The sequence below is a fragment of the Perognathus longimembris genome, chromosome 2 (assembly GCF_023159225.1).
Source record: "Perognathus longimembris pacificus isolate PPM17 chromosome 2, ASM2315922v1, whole genome shotgun sequence".
In the NCBI taxonomy this organism is placed as follows: Eukaryota; Metazoa; Chordata; class Mammalia; order Rodentia; family Heteromyidae; genus Perognathus; species Perognathus longimembris.
This window is the reverse complement of record NC_063162.1, coordinates 145287700-145306475: the sequence shown is the minus strand read 5'-3', so window position 1 is coordinate 145306475 and position 18776 is coordinate 145287700. Positions and strand designations below refer to the sequence as shown.

Below are 18776 nucleotides of genomic sequence, written 5' to 3'. Positions count from 1 at the left end.
AACAATGGTACTTTTAACAGTGTTCACCAGAATTATAAACACAAGAAATCTGGTCTCAGCATGTTGCCTTTTCAATATATCTAAATTGCAAAAATAGCAAAGGAATCAAATCACACCAGATAAATAAACTTCTTAACCATTAAGAAAAACTTTTCCAATTCTTAATATCTCTCAAGGGGCAGTTTTAGAGATTCCAGTCAAATCACTCATTGCTGTATATTAGAACTTTTTGGAGTTTTTCTTAGGCATATTTGCTTGACCCCCAAACAATCCATTTGGCTTAAAAACCTGGGGTTTTTCCTTGCTGTAACTCCACCTATGAGCTGAAAGGGAAAGTTTAACACAGACCTAAAGCAAATTAATGTAGTTGTCAAAGAGGCAGTAATTCTTAAACCATGAAGCTAGATTTTATATGCTTTTACCCTCAGACAAACGGACAGACAGACATACACAGACAAACGCTTGTGCACAGGGTTTCGAGCGCTCTTAAAATTGTTCTTTAATTGGCCATGTAATTTTTCTGGAATTCCAGTGGCAAAATGATATTATTTTGCCCATAATTTTAGAACCACATGATCAGTCAAAAGGCAAAAAAGTAAACCTTTCCTAGTAAACAAAAACTTTCACAGTTTATCTGGCAAGGAAATGAAGAGGTCACATTTTGAAAAAACCAGTTCAGCTCTTACGACCAGAGAAGTTCCAGGAGATGGGAGACAAGACACAAACAGGACAGAAACGTGGCACGGCTTAACACAGCAAGACATCTTTAAGCCCCTACCCAGCCTTGGGGGATTTGGCACGCCCATCACCAGGGGTGAGGGCAGGAGGAGGCCACCCCAAAACCTATCAAACATTAACAACAAAAATCTAAAACCGTTTTCTTTTTTTTTTGTTTTTCTCTTTGAAAGTAGGTTTGCCAACAATAGGTATTAGGTAGGCAAGTCCAATAAATTTCCCAGGCCTCAGAGGTGGGGGAGGGCGCGGGTACAAGGGCAAGCCACCCCAAGAATGTCAGTGCGCTGGTCCACAGTCGGTCGAGTGCCACCGGGAGCCCATGCAGCCAAACTTCTCCCTGCCACGCCATAGGGCGCCTCCGACCTCCCGCCTCTGCTGCCTCCGGGGCCGCCAGGCCAAAAACTGTGCAAGGATCCGGCAACACGGGCTTCGTGCCAACGGCCCGGGAGCTGCGCTCTCTGCACATCTTAGGGACCCAGAACCCAGGTGGTAGAGGGGTCCCGGCCCAGACAGCAGCACCTGTTCCGCGTGCCTCCACCGCCGCCTTGTGCGCACGCGAGCCCCAGACATTGCCAGGGCCGCAGCTGCCGCTAGGGCCGCAGCCACCGCCACCCCCATCGCCTCTCGGCCACACCGGGCTTGGATCTGCATCACCTGCCCTGCTGGCCGTGAAGCCGCAGCCGGACCCGCACGCGAGCCTGTCCCCCTGGGCAGCGGAAAATCTGTTCCTCTCCCTAGCAGCCCATTTAAAAAGGCCAGCAGCATGCTCCGAAATCCCTCGGTCCTTTGCCCGAGTGTCCCACAACTCCAATCCGGTATTTTGGAGTGTGAATCTACTTTGGCTCTGCCCCATCTCCCTGCCAATGGGGGGGACCCCACACCCAGAAAACGATCTGCGTACCAAGGGCTTACTGGTAGCTCAGTATACATTCCCCATGGGCTTTTTCTGCCCCACATTACAGCGACATTATGTCTGGCCTTGTTATCTCCTGTGTAGTCCTCTTTCACCCTCGAGCATAGACCACCCGTCCCGTAGACAGCAATGTTGGAGTGAGGGCTATGTGCAAGCCTTGGCATGTGTGGCCATGAGAGGCCCCCCTCCCCCCACATCACTTGCAAAGAATGAGGAGTCAGAACATGTGGGCTGTCTTGGGGTAAGCTTCTGGAACTTCCATCGGTTTTACTCAGGGGAGGGGTTTATATAAGAGTAATGGCGGCAGGAAGGGGAGGAACCTGGAGTCGCTAGCGCAGATTAGAGACAGGCTAAACTGAGCTGTCCATCACAGTGATGTCACGGTGCTTCCCCCAGAGGCGGAGATCACAGCCCACAGAACCGCCCTTTTGTGCTCTGCTTGGCGCCATTATGATATCCATGTGCTCCTAGCCAGACGGGAGGCGGGGCTGGTTTGGGCTGCCTTTCCGGTTCCATACCCGGGGAAAAGGTAGGAGTGGGTATCAGCCACGCAGCCCCAGGGTGGGAGAAGAGGCAGGCCTCTCGGGACTGCCCCTTAAAAGGTATAGCCAGAGCCCAACCGCAGATGATTACAGATGTACAAGTTTACTTCTGGATGTCTGTTGAATTGTCTATGTGCATATTATATGCCAGCTTTGTAATTTTTTTTACTAGGTCTCTGTAACATATATTGAATATTCAAGTGTTATAATCTTTCCATGTTAATGTTTTATTAGGATTCTTTTTGCTATTTGGGTTACTTTGTTTCTGCAATAATGTCAATGTCATTTATTTCTGTTTTGGTGAAAATATCATTGGAATGTGGAGCATTATATTGAATGTTTAGTCAATTCTGAAAGTATAGAAACTTTCACAATATTAATTATGCTGATCCTTGAAGATTGTGTTCTTTGTATATTTTTATGTATGTGAGCATTTCCTTTCTTGTGTTTTATTTTTTCATATTTTAAAAGTAATGTAAGGAGTTCTTACATTTACATGTGACATAATTGGTACATTTCTTTTTGAACAGTATCACATTTTCCCTCATTTTCTCTGAGTTTTTCTTGTTCTTCTCCCCTTTGCCTCAAGTTGTATAGTTCACGCTGTGAATGTTTAGAGTTTTGTTGAACTAATCAGGTCCAAGTGTAATTTTTTGTTTTTTATTATCCAATGTGTTCACTGTGGGTTCATAGGCACATTCTGATTATAACAAATGAGGGAAATGCTGTAGCATATGCATTTTTGCGTCTGGCTTCCTTTGCTTAATGTAATTTGTTCCAAGTCTTTGATTTCCTTTCAAATGGGGCATGTGAACATCAACAGGAGTAAGGACAAGAAGCACATGGTCATCTTACTCTTTTTGTCGTTGTTCCTACAGAGATCTTTTACATGGATACAGAATCATTTTCAAAAAAGCATACGTATACTGTAGGAGAGATATATAAAAAAGATACTTCAAAAAGTAATGGAGAAGAGGAAAGCAACTGGGAGTTTTAGACAAAAAGCAGTTGAGGATTTCCCAGTCTAGGTATCACTTGAAAAGGATGCTGGGGTCCAAGTAGAAGTAGACAATGTCTGAGTAGAAATACCTAATTTCTGGGTATATGAATTAAAATATGTTATAATACGAATCAAATCCCATTTGCAACCCAATTCCTACTTTTAAGCCTTAGGAGAGGTTGAAATGTGTCCACTGTATAGCAAAATTCCTGGGAAAGAATTTGGTTTTCAGAAAAAGAGGTTCTGTTTCTACATCATTTACATAAATAAGAGAAGATACATAACCTCCAGACTTTAAATTGTTTTTTCCTAAGACCTAGAATTATCTGTTCTCTTGATGAGAAGGCATGAAGGATTTGATGGAAAAAGGGTTGTCTATGTTCAATGGCAGAGGAGGAGCATCTATAATATGATTAATATGATCATGCCTCAACTTTCCACATTTCTTCTGGGTAAATTTGCACAAGTTAATGACATCAATCAAGTTGATGGTCTTTCAGGTGGGAAAGTTTACAGGTGCTTCTGAATATTAAAAGTAAAAATGTTGATGAAGAATGGAAAGGTTTTGTGGGTAATGGTCATAGAAAAACTAGCCAACAGGATTGAAATAGAATGTTTTGAAAAGCAAAGTACCAAGTGGGATGCAGGCAAAAATCCTAGACAAATAGATAAAAGAGAAAAATATTTGAATGTAAACATACCCATAGCTGCATGAATGTACAACTTTAGTTGCATCTATTTTGGGACCCATCCTAATCATTAGAGTGTAGAGCCTAAGCCAATTGTATCTATGGACATTCTCTGCTTATATTCCTGGTACCTCAAACTATGCTGCTCTAAGAATCTTATGCAGAAGCAATATACATCAGGAAAGCATTGATCTTCCCTCTTCCATTAACACAAATAGTCCTGTCCATGGAAAACATTTTCACATCGATTCTGAGCCACAAAAACCATTCCCAAACTCTCCCTTCCCCAAAACAGTGTTCTTTTCTTTCTCTGCACTTCATAAAATCTTTGTATTCTTGTCTGGGTAAACAGATAGGATTGAAAAGGTCCACCTTCTTCTTCTTCTTCTAAAATTTTTATTGTCAAACTGATGTACAGAGAGGTTACAGTTTCATACATTATGCATTGGATACATTCCTAGTACTTTTTGTTACCTCCTCCCTCATTCCCCTCTCCCCACTTTTCCTTTCCCCCCATGAGTTGTTCAGTTGATTTGCACCAAACAGTTTTGCGAGTATTCCTTTTGTAGTCGTTTATGTTTTTACCGTGTCTCGATTTTGGTATTCCCTTTCTATTTCGTAGTTCTAATACCAGTATACACAGTTTCCAATGTACTCAGATAAGATACAGAGATAGTGTGGGTGCAGCCACAGGAAGGGGATACAAGAATCATCAGTAATAGAATCTATGGTTTCACATGGCATGTTGAAAGTAATTACAACAGTGATCTAACAGTCATTTCCATAACATGGAGTTCATTTCACTTACCATCATCTTATGAGTTCATAACGGTACAGCTATTGAGCTCTTGGGATTCTCTGCTGTGACTAGCCTAAACCTGTGCTAATTATTCCCTATGAGGGAGACCATAGAGTCCATGTTTCTTGGGGGTCTGGCTCACTTCACTTAGTATAATTTTTTCCAAGTTCAAAGGTCCATCTTCTTGAGAACAGCAGTAATCTCATAATCACCCCACACAAAAAATAATCAAGAGAAGTATGTTAAGAGATAACAATGAAGTGTATGTCAGATTTGCATATGGGTCAGAGGTCCCAAGATCATAACAAATTCAGACTCTGATATCTGTGGTGAGTCAAAATGTCCAAGTTCTATTTCTGTCAGCAAGGAAAATGCGAGGTTGTAACTGGGTGTATAATTGACCTTGTCTGGACCTCTGACGAGCTCTACAACAAACCCTTCACATGCCACCTGTAGGAAATCCCATAAACACCAACTTTCCATGTTTTCCTGTAGCCTTGAGGACTTTCTGGATTTTCCCATGACGTCTTGGGTAAGAATGGGTAGTTCTCCATCTTCTTCTATGGCTATGAAAGGAAATAACACACATTCTGTATACCTGAGAACTGAAATATGGAATAGTTTCAACTGTGAACTGAGCACCTAGGAAAAGCAACGGACTCCCACTGGAGGTGTAACAGCACCTGTAATTTGACAGGTACTTCCCAGCACAGCAGTGCATGTCCCTTGGCATAAGTCTCTCCGACATTGTATGGGGTACAGAGTGTGAGGTTAAAGCTCTGGACAATGCTTCTCTGCTCTGAAGAATCTGGCTCACAGCCATGCTCACAAGCAAAAGGCTATAAGGTTATCACACAGGTCAATTTGTAGGTTTTGAGGAATATCTATAGTGATTTGCACAGTGCTTACACTAGTTTACATCTCAACCAAAAATTTAGGATGGTTTTTTTTTTCTGTAAATTTGTTTTGGCATTTGCTGCTTTTTTAATTTTTTTCTTGTTTTGTCACATTTAAAAAATTAATTAATGTATCATCAAAGTGATGTACAGAGAGGTTACAGTTTCATGTGTAACTTGTTACTTCCTCCTTCATTTTTCTCCCACCGACCCCCCTCCTCGGTCCCTCCCCACACTCCTCCAAGATGTACATTTGGTTTACAGCATATTTTCTGTAGGTATTGCTGCTACATTGGTTTACCCTTTACTTTTTTGCCTCCATTTTGCTGTTCCCCTTCCCTAGTTCCAATAAACTTACATACAATATCCAGTGCACCAAAGTCAGCACAGTGACATCAGGGTAAATCCATGGGGAAGAAAGACAAAAGAAAAAGGCATAATTTCTTATAGTACATTGAAAATAACAGCAACCAAGATAAACCACTTATTTCCAAATTTGTAGTTAATTTCCCTTAGCATCATCTTATGTAATCCTATGTAACATCGCTTCATTGAGCTATTGTGCACCTCTGCTAGGACTATCCTAGACAAGTACTCATTGTTTCCAATGAGTGAAATCATAGAGTTTATGTTTCTTTGAGTCTGGCTCACTTCACTTAGTAACTTAGTATGGTTTTTCTCCAAGTCTTTCCTTGACCTCACAAATAGGGCCCAGTCATTCTTTCTAAAAGAAGCATGGAATTCCAATGGGTGCATACAACCACATTTTCTTGATCCACTCATCTACTGAGGGGCATCTGGGTTGGTTCCATATTTTAGCGATGACAAGTTGTGCTGAGATAAACATAGTTGTGTTGGTAGCTTCAGAGTGATCTAGCTAATAATCCTTTGAGTAAATGCCCAAAAGCCAGGTTGCTGGGGCATAGGAGAGTTCTATGTTTAGCCTTTTGAGGAACCTCCATACTGCTTTCCAGAATAGTTGACTAAGTTTATACTCCCACTTGATAATGGACATTCTTACTGGGGTAAGGTGGAATCTCACTGTTGTTTTGATCTGCATTTCTTTTTTTTTTTTTTTTTTTTTGGCCAGTCCTGGGCCTTGGACTCCGGGCCTGAGCACTGTCCCTGGCTTCTTCCCACTCAAGGCTAGCACTCTGCCACTTGAGCCACAGCGCCGCTTCTGGCCGTTTTCTGTATATGTGGTACTGGGGAATCGAACCTAGTGCCTCGTGTATCCGAGGCAGGCACTCTTGCCACTAGGCTATATCCCCAGCCCTGATCTGCATTTCTTTTATGGCCAGTGGTGAGCCCTTCTTCAAATGACTGGGCCATTCTCATTTCCTCTTCAGAGAAGTCTCTCTTAAGGTCTTTAGGCCATTTATTGATTTCTTAATGATTGTTATTCTGATTTGGGTGAGAAGCAATGTTGATAGAGTCTTGATTGCATAACCTGGATGTTAGATAAGGGTATTGAAGTTTGCTACTAGTATCTCTTAGACTGCAAGTTTTGTTTTTGTTTATGTTTTCCTGAGAACTGTCTATTCCACTCTCTTGCCCATTTCTTAATTGGGCTATCTGTTGTTTAGCGGTTCAGCATTTTGGAGCTCTTTGTTTGTGCTAGGTACTAATCCTTTGTCTGTAGAATGGTAGGTGAAGATTTTTTCTCATACCATAAATTGTCTCTTGGCTTTGATGTGTGAAGAAGTATTTTAATGGAGGTAACAAACAGTACAAGAAATGGTTCCAATGCCTAATGTATGAAACTGTAACCTCTCTGTAATTCAGTTTGATAATAAAAAATATATATCTATTTATATAAAAAAGAAGTATTTTAATGGGATGCTGTGAAATTTATGCATTCTTGTTTTTACATACTTGGTTGATTTGAGTACAATTCAGATAATGTCAGGGCCTTCATTTTTCAGAATTTTTCATTACTGTTCCTATAGTAGTCTCAGATCTAAAGTTTGTGCAAGGAGTGATCTTGGGGGTCTGCTTTCCATCTTTTCTTGGAATTGTCCAGTTTTCTCAACACCATTCTTAGGATGTCTTTTTGAATTAGATGTCTTTGCCTCCTTAATGAAAACTGGATTACTGTAGCCATGTGGTAACATTTTTGGGTATTCTTTAGTGTTCCTTTTGTCTTTATATCAGATTTTGTCTAGTGACATGACCAGTATAACTTGTGACCTTCACTCAGCTTTATTTTGCTATTACCTTTAAGCAGTTTTACAGATGAGTTGCCATTCAACAAAGCAGATTATGAATAAAATGTCAACTATTTCAACACCCATCCCTCCCAAATCACCCCTTCCTTCACTCTGCTTCATAATAATTTTGGAGGATATATATTGAATTCTTTTTTTCTTTCTTTTATGCCAGTTCTGGGGTTTTGAATCACGGCCTGAGAGCTGTCCCTGAGTTGTTTTTGTTTATTGTTTTTCTTCTTTTGCTAGAGGCTTCTTAGCACTGGAGCCATGACTCCAACTTCAGCTTCTCTGGTAATTTATTGGTAATAATAATCTCATGGATTTTCCTGGCTTGCTTTGAACCTTAGACTTCAGATCTCACCCTCTTAGTAGATAGGAGTATAGAAAAGAGCAAACACTGCCCACACATACAATGAATTCCTAACTGTGTTGTCTTCCATCTATTCTTCATTCATCTTTCCTGTTTCCAGGGGAAATTTGGATTTATTTTTCTTTGTCTTCTCATTTCTGCTGTCATCTTCAACATCTTTCTTTAAGGGTTTTTCAGTCTCCTTTAGGAATTACTCCCCTCCATGGTTAAGTATAAGCCTACTGTGAGTAGGATTGTATTATTTCTCTCTTATCATCTTGTTCCTTGTTGCTATATAGAAAAACATTAAGCACATTTCTGTTTGCATTGTATGTCATCCCAGGGACTTTCATGGTGACGTATGTACGATGTATCTTTCTCAAAGTAGCATCTTCAGTGCTTTGTTTCATCTCCCTTCAACTCCTCCCAAGTCCATTTCAGCAAGTATTATGGTTCATACTTACAACATATATATCATTGTGAACACAGTTTTTTCCTCTACCAAACTCTGTTTGGCCTACCCAAATGCAGATGTCGGTAACAGTGGGCTAGGAAGACATTAAAAACCAGATTCAAAGAGTAGAGCACAACTGTAGTAAGGACCTTGGATGCTTGGTTACAGCACAGGTATACACAAAAGAAAAAATTTGTCCATCTATCATCTTCTGTGTATGAGATTTGCATGTGATCGTAATTCTGTCTGCAAATCTGCTTTCTTTCTGTCAGTCTAGAATAGCAACCAACATATTTGGGAGAGTGCGTCCAAAGAAGAGATGCAGAGCAAACAAAGTCCTCAGGATGGTGAAAGCATATTGGCATTGTAAACTATGGACAGGTTTCATGAAAATGTGATAGATGGAATCAGAGGGGTCACTTTTCTGTCCTGTAAGCACATGAGCAGGTGTTCAGGAAAAGGCCAGTGAGGGTTCATGTAAGAAGGCACCTAGTGCTATGAGAGAGAACAAGTGGCTTATTAACATGTATGTCGTGGACTGAACAGAATAAACTGGGGCAGTAGATATGGAAGTTCCCTTAGATACAATTACCCTGGCTGTAAGGGTTTCCTGCCATATTCCAAGGATGTGGTGTTCTCACCAGTCATGCCCACATGTGCGCACAGTAATAACGTTAGGACACATAGAACTATCAAGTTTTGTTTTTCTTTTCCCAGACATGGGGCTTGAACTCAGGGCCTGGGCTCTGTCTCTTTAAGCTTCTTTTCCTCAAGGCTAGCTCTCTGCCACTTGAGCCACAGAGCCACTTCTGGATTTTTCAATATATGTGGTGCTGAGGAATCAAACCCACAGCTTCATGCATGCTAGGCAAGTACACTACCACTAAGACACATTGCCAGCCCAATGATCAACCTTAAGAATGCTTTTTACATGATCTTTTTCACAGATAATTTTTGTCTGAAGTATAGAGTCCTTCTTACATGCCTATGATTATTTTTCAGGGTAGGGGCAGACATTATTTGTTAATATCTATCCGTGAGAGAAGTAGTAGGAAAGAGGAGTTGTTCTCGTCTGTCACTTAAGCTTGGAGGATATTTTACTCCAGAAATGGCACAGACACATTCAGGGAGGGGTGATTCACTTTATTGGCACATTGATTGAGAGGGACTGAGGGTGCTCAGTTGGCAGCGATGGTGTCCTGAATCCAGTCCACATACTTGCACACTCTTGTGTACACCCCAGGGAATCCTTCCCAGGCACAGCCAAGTCCCCAAGAGACAATTCCCTGGAGCTCTCCATTGCACACCATAGGGCCACCAGAATCTCCCTAGGATGAACAAACAATGTGGGATAAGTCAGAGAGCAGAAGACATCAAACTCCACTCACCCTGACCTCAACACCCCATTTGTCTCCCCTATCTTTCTCATGGTGGTCCATGCTCTGATTTTGCTAAGAGGATGAGATGCAGTCAAAAGAGTCTTATTCACTTTTCAACGGAGCCTGGAGACATTGCACTAGAATCCTAGCCTCCCCGAATTGGTCCTTCAAATCATGTTCCCAGTGGGTTCGGTTTGTGATCAGAAGCATTGATGAGAAGGGTAAAATCACCTGGCAGGCATCCTTGCCTCCCTCGAGGAAGCCAGCACAGACCATGTCCTTGGTGATTTCTCCAGGGTAGGATGCTTCACAATCAGCCTGATTTAGGATAGGAACTTCCACACACTGCAGCAGGTCTGGATTGTAGACTTGGAGAGGCAGGGAAACATCAAAGAGTTCAGAAGTAAGAGTCAGATCAGGCTAGAGAGGAACAATCCACCAGTTTCTACTGCAGAGTACTCTACTATTCAAGTCCAAGCAAGAAAGGACAATTTTGTTTGTCAAAAGGAGCTTATGGCATTCACCTTCCCAAAACCAAAATAACACCATCTAGAGCAACTTTCTCATTTACATGTAGGGACCCTTTGCATCTCTCTGACATCCAAGATTTGGTGTATGGTAGTTACGTGAAATCTACTTGAATCCCAGAAGTGAAGAGAATTTTTCCCAGTGACATTCAGTATTGTAATAGTGTAGGAAATGTGCACTGTGGGACAGTGGACGGTTCCACTCACCACCAAAGCTCAGAACGTTGCCCCAGCCGGAGATGAGGCACTGGGTGCCAACAGGCGCACACGAGGTTGGCAGAGACACGGTGGCCACACGGGAGTTGAGGGAGGCAGGTGAGGAGAGCTTGATCAACAGGATGTCGTTGACCGCGGTTGTGCTGTTATACTGAGGGTGAATGATAATCTTGGCAGCATCGATGAACTGCTCATCTCCCTCCAAGGCTCTGATGTTATGCTCTCCCAGCCTCACTTGGATGAAGCTGTCGGAAGACGAGTGGATTCAGAATGTCATTCCCTTTGCTCTTGCTGTCTAATGGGACTGTGTCCAGAAGCTTGAAATGGGCATGCAGCACCACCACCAGGATAACCCATGGGTAGTGAAGGAGAGGGGGTTATGAGTCCCTTGTGTAGATCACTCAGGACTGAGAGATCTTACACATGGAAATGCTTCCCAGATGCGTCTTCAGGTGAAACACAGACTTTAACACTCACCACTGTCCAATCCCCTGCCTGAAAACTTGGAAATAGTTTCTCTACTGTGAGACACTCATTCCTCTATCTTCAAGGCCTTTTTGGTTTCATTTTTCTTTTTTTGGCCATTCATGGAGCTTGAACTCAGGGCCTTGGCACTACTCAATGCTAGCATTCTACCACGTGAGTGAAAGCACCCCTTCTATCTCTTCTTGAGCAGTTCATTGGAGATGAGTATCTCATGAACTTTTCTCACAAGCCTGGCTTTGAACTGTGATCCTCAGATCTCAGCCTCCTGAGTAGCTTGGATGACAGCCTTGAGCCAACTGTGCCTCCCTCTTGAAGCCTTGCCACATTACTGTGTTCTTCCTGGCTATGGACCAAAGCTTATGTTTTAATGAATATTTATTTTGTTTGAATCCTGGGTCTTCAACCCCATCTCCATCAAGAAAGTTTCTCTTTCCATAGCTTTTTCCATTTACTTAGAATATAGCCCACATGAGGATCAAGCCATCTTTCTTCAAAGCCTAGCCTAGGGCCTGGCACTTACCGCTGCAGGTGGGGATTGTAGCAGTGGGCTGCAGACACCACCCACTGGTCATTGATGAGGGAGCCACCGCAGACGTGGGCACCAGAGTTCAGGGACACCTGGTAGGGGACGGAATTCTTTGCACAGGTGTAGCCTCCGACGATCTTGTCATCATCATCAAGAGGAAAAGCAGCTAGAGTGAAGATAGGGAAGAAGCCAATTCAGCAATGTATTGGAGAATGGATTCAACCTTGTTTCTGCTGAAAGCAAATTACTAGTCCTAATCATTACAGTGACTAAAACCAAGCCAGTACCGAAGATTGACCTTTGGAGTCACAGTGTGTTATTGTTCTGAATGTTGGCATCTCCTGGGTGCATGTCTAGAAACCCTGAAGGATATGACTTCCTTCTGACACTGCAGATTGAGGACATAAAGAAAGAACACCTCACAATCAGGCAGTAGGGTGCCTTCAGAATTTGACGGTCTCAACGTCTTGACTCTGTCTGTGTACTTATCTACAAACCTTGCCTGTTGGAGGTCCAGATGATGAGATACAGCATAGCAAGGGAAATGTCATGACTGAGTAGAGCTTATTGTATATCACCTCGCATAAAGTTTAAACCAGCAAAGCTTGCATAGAGGACCTATATTCCCATTCGGATGTAGGTCAAGAGAATGATGATTCATAAACATGGCTGCATAATCTTCAGCTTTGTGACAGTTATAAAGCAATGTACAGGTTGGTGCCTGTATACCTAATTAGACAATTCCAAGGGTATACATCTGACAGAATATAATGTTTACACTTTCACCTTATTAATTTGAGGTAAAACTTGTCTATACCAGAGCCACTTCAGAGGTTTGGGGCACAAGTAGAAGATGGCTGGCATGAATGAGCCAGCTTCTTGAGAGCAGAGACCCATAGGACAGTAATCTCACCTGTCCATCACATGGCCACTTCCTACCTGGGATTCCTTTCGAGCCACCATGTCCTTAGAGCTGCATTAGGTCAATGGAGGATAGGGGTCAAAATAGAGACATGAGAAGGTAAGCGAGGTGAGACTAATATACAAACCATGAAGGAGTGAAGGAAGAAAGTACAGAAGGAACTAGAATGCAAGTGTGGAGGCAGGAATGCAGAGACAGCTTTGATCAACAGCCATGTCATCCTTGTTCAAAACAGATGAAGTTCAAGGCAAAGCAGAGAACTCACCAGCAGCTGCCACAAGAACCAGGATCAGGAGTGAGCTCATGGTGAGAGATGGGTGACTTGGACAGTGGTCCATGCCTGTCTTTATACTCCTGGAATGGGGACGAGGGCACAAAGTTGGAATGATCACTTCCCCTCCCTCATAAAACACACCTGCAGCTTTACCCACCTGGGGAGGCATTGCATCATCTGTGATATATTTGGACACTCTTTGCATAGGTGGCCCAAAAGGGAGGTGGAAATTTCTTTTCAGAGGGCAGAGGGAGAACAGCTGTTGGCTGGTAGGAGGCTGGGATGGAAAAAACTGGCAAATCATTTCATTATTCATGATAGTAATATGTGTTTGGTGAAAAAAATGAGATATTCCCCAAGAGAGAATGTACTGGGTCTTGGGAATTCTTCGGATCTGCTTTTTTCTCGGCATAGTCCATTTCCAGGGAGTTCTGTCCATAATCATAATGACTTCTTGCAATTCCTCACCTTCCCCATACATTGGGTAATTCAGGCCTTTGGGGTTCAGAATTCCCAAGAAAATAATGAGATGTGTAGATAATGAGTAGCGAGATTAAGAATTTCTTTGCGGTGTGGGCTCTGTAATACTGCTAAAATTCAGGAGGGTTTCTTTGGTTCTTGGTGGTGGTTTGTTTTTTTATTTGCACCACTGCCCACTAGTGTACGGATACTGACTTTGTATAGTGGCTAATTGTGTTTAATACCATTCTGACTGTAGAAGGCTGGTTCTTTTTGGTTTCAGGGATGAGGTCAAATGTGCAGTAGGTGAGTAGAACTCTTTTAAATGTTGGCAATAGTCGGAGTTCTGCTGAACACAGTGGGAGAAATCTCGATTTTAATACTGGTCATTGGGTCAGAGAAGGCAGTCTGTGTGTGGCGGAAATGGAATTAGGATATATTGTAGGTGATGTGGATGTGGGCTGTTAGAGCAACTTCTAATCTTATCCTAGGAATAGATGGGCTAGCATCCCCATGCTAGGGACCATAGCTCAGCCGTGTCACCTGGGAGCATTGCATGCTGCCTAATGTCTCATGGGCCCTTATCTGAGTTGGAGTGCTTTTGTTATTATTATATCTGAGTGCCTTATGAATGTTCAAAACGTGTATACTAACATCGATAGTATACTGCCAATTTTTCTCGGTTTTTTGCATTAATTATCTATACATAGTTGTCCAAATGGCTTTCATCACAACATGCTAGTTGGTGAATCAAATGCACATTTGTCAATGTCACCCTTCCATTATTCTGCTCACCTTTCCCAATCCCACTCATCACCTCAATTTCCTGTTTGCATTTTCACACATGTGCATTGATTATGATGAATGTATTTGGCCATAATTCTTCTCTTTTGTCCTGTATCTCCCTATGTTTCCCACCTCCCCTGATATGACATATTCTACTTCTTGGGATTCACTTTATGATACTGGGAGTTCATTGTTCAAGGGCATCATGTCATTGGAATCCTCCCCTTCATATACTATACTTTTGTTAATATGTTTAGTCAGGATAAAGTCTAATATTCATTGCTACACTATTCACCATAACCTTGCTAGGGAACAATCCCTGATGCAATTCAATAGGTGCATGAATTGAGAAAATGTGATATAACATGGAATATAAAATGGAAATCATTATGTTAGGTAAATTAAATCAGTCTTAGAGAGATAGGAATATATGGTTTCTCTGATATTTGTAGGTTATAGGTTGGTCATATATATATGTAAACATGAAGAGTCAGATACACAATTACACTGCCTTTTTTGTGCTATTAGCCAGTACAAATTCGTAAATATACTGAGTGTGAAACACACAGAATGAATAATTCTCTTCTATAGAGGAAGATGCCGGGACTCCGAGGCATCCATTCTTCCTCAAGAAGTTATTTCAAAATGGCAAACATGTAAAGTCTGGGATTGTTGCAGGTGGCATCTTAAAGTTTGGTTGGGTATCAAGTCAGATATCTAAGGAAGGCAAATTTGACATCCAGATTCTGCTGGACACTTGCCTTAGTGTCAGAAATGTGCCTTGAATAAATATTTCACTTGGCACCTTTTGTCAGATCCTTATCTACCTGTGGTACCTGGCCCATCTGGCCCCTGACAAAGGGGCTCATTTCTCTAGCATCAAATACAGCTATGGTGGGAGTGAGGATGTAGGCACAATAAGGGTAGACTTTTGCTTTTTTCAGTTGTATGTCTTTGGTTCCTTAATGAAAGGTAGATGACTTTAGCCATGTGTCAATATTTCTGGGTATTCTTTAATGTTCCTTTTGCCTTCATATCTGTAAAATAAAGCCTGAAAAATCAATGGCTTTTCTATATGCTAATGACCCAAACACGGAGGCTGAAATCGGGAAAGCAACTACTTTTGCAATAGCCTCAAAAACCATAAAATACCTAGGAATAACCTTAACCAAAGAAGTGAAAGAGCTCTATGATGAGAATTTTAAAAACATGAAAAATGAAATTAAGGCAGAACTAAGGAAATGGAAAAACCTCCCATGCTCCTGGATTGGGAGGATTAATATAATCAAAATGGCAATATTGCCAAACGCTCTCTACAAATTCAATGCAATACCCATTAATATCCCAACACCATTTTTTAATGCAATAGAGGAAGCAATGCAGAAATTCATATGGGACAATAAAAGACCCAGAATAGCAAAAACAATCTTAAGTAGAAAGAACAGTGCTGGAGGAATTACAATACCCAACTTCAAGGTGTATTATAAAGCTATAGTAATAAAAAAAAAAAGCTTGGTATTGGCACCAGAACAGGCCTGAATACCAATGGATCACAATTGAAGACCCAGAAATGAACCCACAGAACTATGCCCACTTAACGTTTTGTAAAGGAGCAAAAAAAAAAAAAAAAAAAAAAAAAAGACCGGAAGAAAGATAGCTTCTTTAACAAATGGTGCTGACAAAACTGGTTCAACACATTCAACAAACTAAAACTAGATCGTTACATATCACCCTGCACCAAAATCAATTCCAAATGGATCAAATACCTCGAAATTAAAACAGATACCCTGAAAACACTAAAGGAAAAAGTAGGAGAAACACTTAGGCTCCTTGGCACAAGACGGAACTTCCTTAACAAAGATCCAGAGATGCTACAAATCAAAGCAAGGATAGACAAACGGGACTGCATCAAACTGCAGAACTTCTGCAGGGCAAAGGACATAGCTCACAAAATAATCAGAAAGCCCAAAGATTGGTAAAAGATCTTTACCAGCCATACAATGGACAAAGCCCTCATATCTAAAATATATGCAGAACTACAAAAATTACATTCCTCCAAAACAAAACCACAAAGAACCAATGGTTTCTTCAACAAGTGGGCTAAAGACTTAAAGAGACTCCTCTGATGAGGAAATGAGAATGGCCAAGAGACATATGAAAAAATGCTCTACATCACTGGCCATAAAAGTAATGCAAATCAAAACAACATTGAGATTCCATCTCATCTCAGTAACAATGTCGTATATCAAGAAAACTAACAATAACAAACGTTGGAGGGATGTGGCCGAAAGGGAACCCTACTTCATTGTTGGTGGGAATGTAATCTGGTTCAGCCACTCTGGCCAGCAGTATGGAGATTCCTCAGAAGGCTAAACAGAGAGCTCCCCTATGACCCAGCAGCCCCACTTTTGGGCATCTACCCAAAAGACCACAAACAAGAACACTAAAGCCACCAGCACAACAATGTTCATCGCAGCGCAATTAGTCATAGCTAGAATTGGAACCAACCCAGATGCCACTCAGTAGAAGAATCGATCAGGAAAATGTGGTACATATACACAATGGAATTTTACGCCTCTATCAGAAAGAATGACATTGCCCCATTCTTAAGGAAATGGAAGGACTAGGAAAAAATTATACTAAGTGAAGTGAGCCAAACCCAAAGAAACATGGACTCTATTGTCTCCTTCATAGGGAATAATTAGCACAGGTTTAGGCAAGTCACAGCAGAGGATCACAAGAGCCCAATACCTAAACCTTTATGAACACCTAAGAGGATGCTAAGTGAAATGAACTCCATGTTATGGAAACAATTCTTATATCACTGTTGTAACTACTTTCAACGTGCTCTGTGTAAATGTAGATTCTATTATTGATGATCTTGTATACCCTTCCTGTGGTTGTACCTGCATTATCTCTGTATCTTATCTGAGTACATTGGAAACGGTGTATACTGGTATTATTCTTTTAAAATTTACTTGTTATTCATTTAGCACTTTATCTTTAGTCTCATTTAAATTTTTTTAGGTCTTTTCTTGTGTACTCTTTGAAATGTTTTGAGTTGCTTAAAAATGTACTCTTATTTGTTAGAACATTCTTATTATCATTCCTTTGAGCTCAGTATGGATGTTAGCTTCCAGTTTCCCATTATTCTGATTTGTGTGATGTGGGTAAGGGGTGTGCGTGCACCATGTGCGTGTGTGTGCATGTTTTGGTATGGTGTATGCAATTATTGGTTGTTAGAGGTTAAATTTGTTTGACTTCATTTTTATTCTATTGGGATTTAGTCCTTTGAAGAGCAGGTTTAAATCAACTTAAACTTTCTTTTTCGCTATATTCTCTCAAGACTATGTGTTTTCCTGGTAATTTGGTCTTTCTCAAAACTGGAATGGAGAGGGATCACAGCACTTATACTTTCACCCATTCAAACACAACCACATCTTTAAACTTTGGTATTATTGGTAATATTATCTAGGCAATCATGTTGCATATGTAAGGGACTTGAGATTTTGCATGGTATTGGAGTAAGTTGGAATGATAGAAGTACTTTTTAGGGCGCTAGTTGTTACATTGGTGAGGGAGGACATACACTATAAAGAAGAGGGTGAAAAGGGGAGCTGAGAGTGAGGACTCAAGTCCACCTTATGCTAACATACAGGTATAATATTTAGTTGTTGTGGAGAAGGGTTCTGACTGACGGGTTGTGACAGGATACGGAAGAGAAGTGTATTAGACTATGAAACAATGAGCTGTAAAATACTATCCGTGAAGAAAAGCCAGAGAGAAAAAGGTTTTCATTTTTGGTAACCAGTAAGAGTGAGTACTAGGAATTGGTGACACACCCCTGTGATCCTAGCTACTGAGGAGGCTGAGATCTCAAGATTAGGGTTCCAAGCCAGCCTGCACTGAAATTTTGTAGGATCTTAGCTCCCACTAGCCAGGTGAAACCAGACGTGGCACCTGGTCTGAAATTGGTAGAACATTACCTTAAGCAAAAACTTAGGGACAGCAGTCAGGCCCTGAGTGAAAATCCCATGAATTAAAAGAAAAGTAAGGAAAAGAGAAAAAATGTGAGAGTCAGGTTGGATCTATCAGCCAAATCGATTCCCTTATTTAGTCTCAGTTTCTGCTCTGGGACCTGCTTGGAGCCAGTGTAGGTCACTTAGTGAGAGAGAGAGCACTTTATCTCTCTTTTTTTTTTTAATTTTTTTTTTTGGCCAGTCTTGGGCCTTGGACTCAGGGCCTGAGCACTGTCCCTGGCATCTTCCCGCTCTAGGCTAGCACTCTGCCACTTGAGCCACAGCGCCCCTTCTGGCCAATTTCTGTATATGTGGTGCTGGGGAATCGAACCTAGGGCCTCGTGTATCCGAGGCAGGCACTCTTGCCACTAGGCTATATCCCCAGCCCATTATCTCTCTTGAAACACAGATGTTGCTCCACTCAGATTATGCTATGCATGGCCTGAAAGACCCTTCTTAATACTATAAATTACAGGGAAGTCACTACCACTGTTTCTCTCTTTCCTGCAAGGAGAGAAGGGTAGAATTGTCTATGTAGTCACTTAGATGGAACTTCAGTCTGCTGCTGGATTTGCCAGCTAAGGTAATGGACTCT

The 18776-nt window shown here is 41.5% G+C and overlaps 1 protein-coding gene and 1 gene segment (V, D, J or C); both read right to left on the bottom strand.

Moving 5' to 3' along the window:
• Positions 1–18776, bottom strand: part of LOC125347236 — a 248507-nt gene that overhangs the window by 187010 nt on the left and 42721 nt on the right.
• LOC125347246 (serine protease 1-like) lies at positions 9742–12948 on the bottom strand. Its single transcript, XM_048340367.1, has 5 exons — positions 12909–12948; positions 11716–11887; positions 10701–10954; positions 10198–10334; positions 9742–9915 (listed from the first exon to the last, which is right to left on the bottom strand). Exons 1-5 carry the CDS (start codon positions 12946–12948, stop codon positions 9766–9768), a joined length of 753 nt encoding a protein of 250 aa, XP_048196324.1. The 3' UTR covers positions 9742–9765.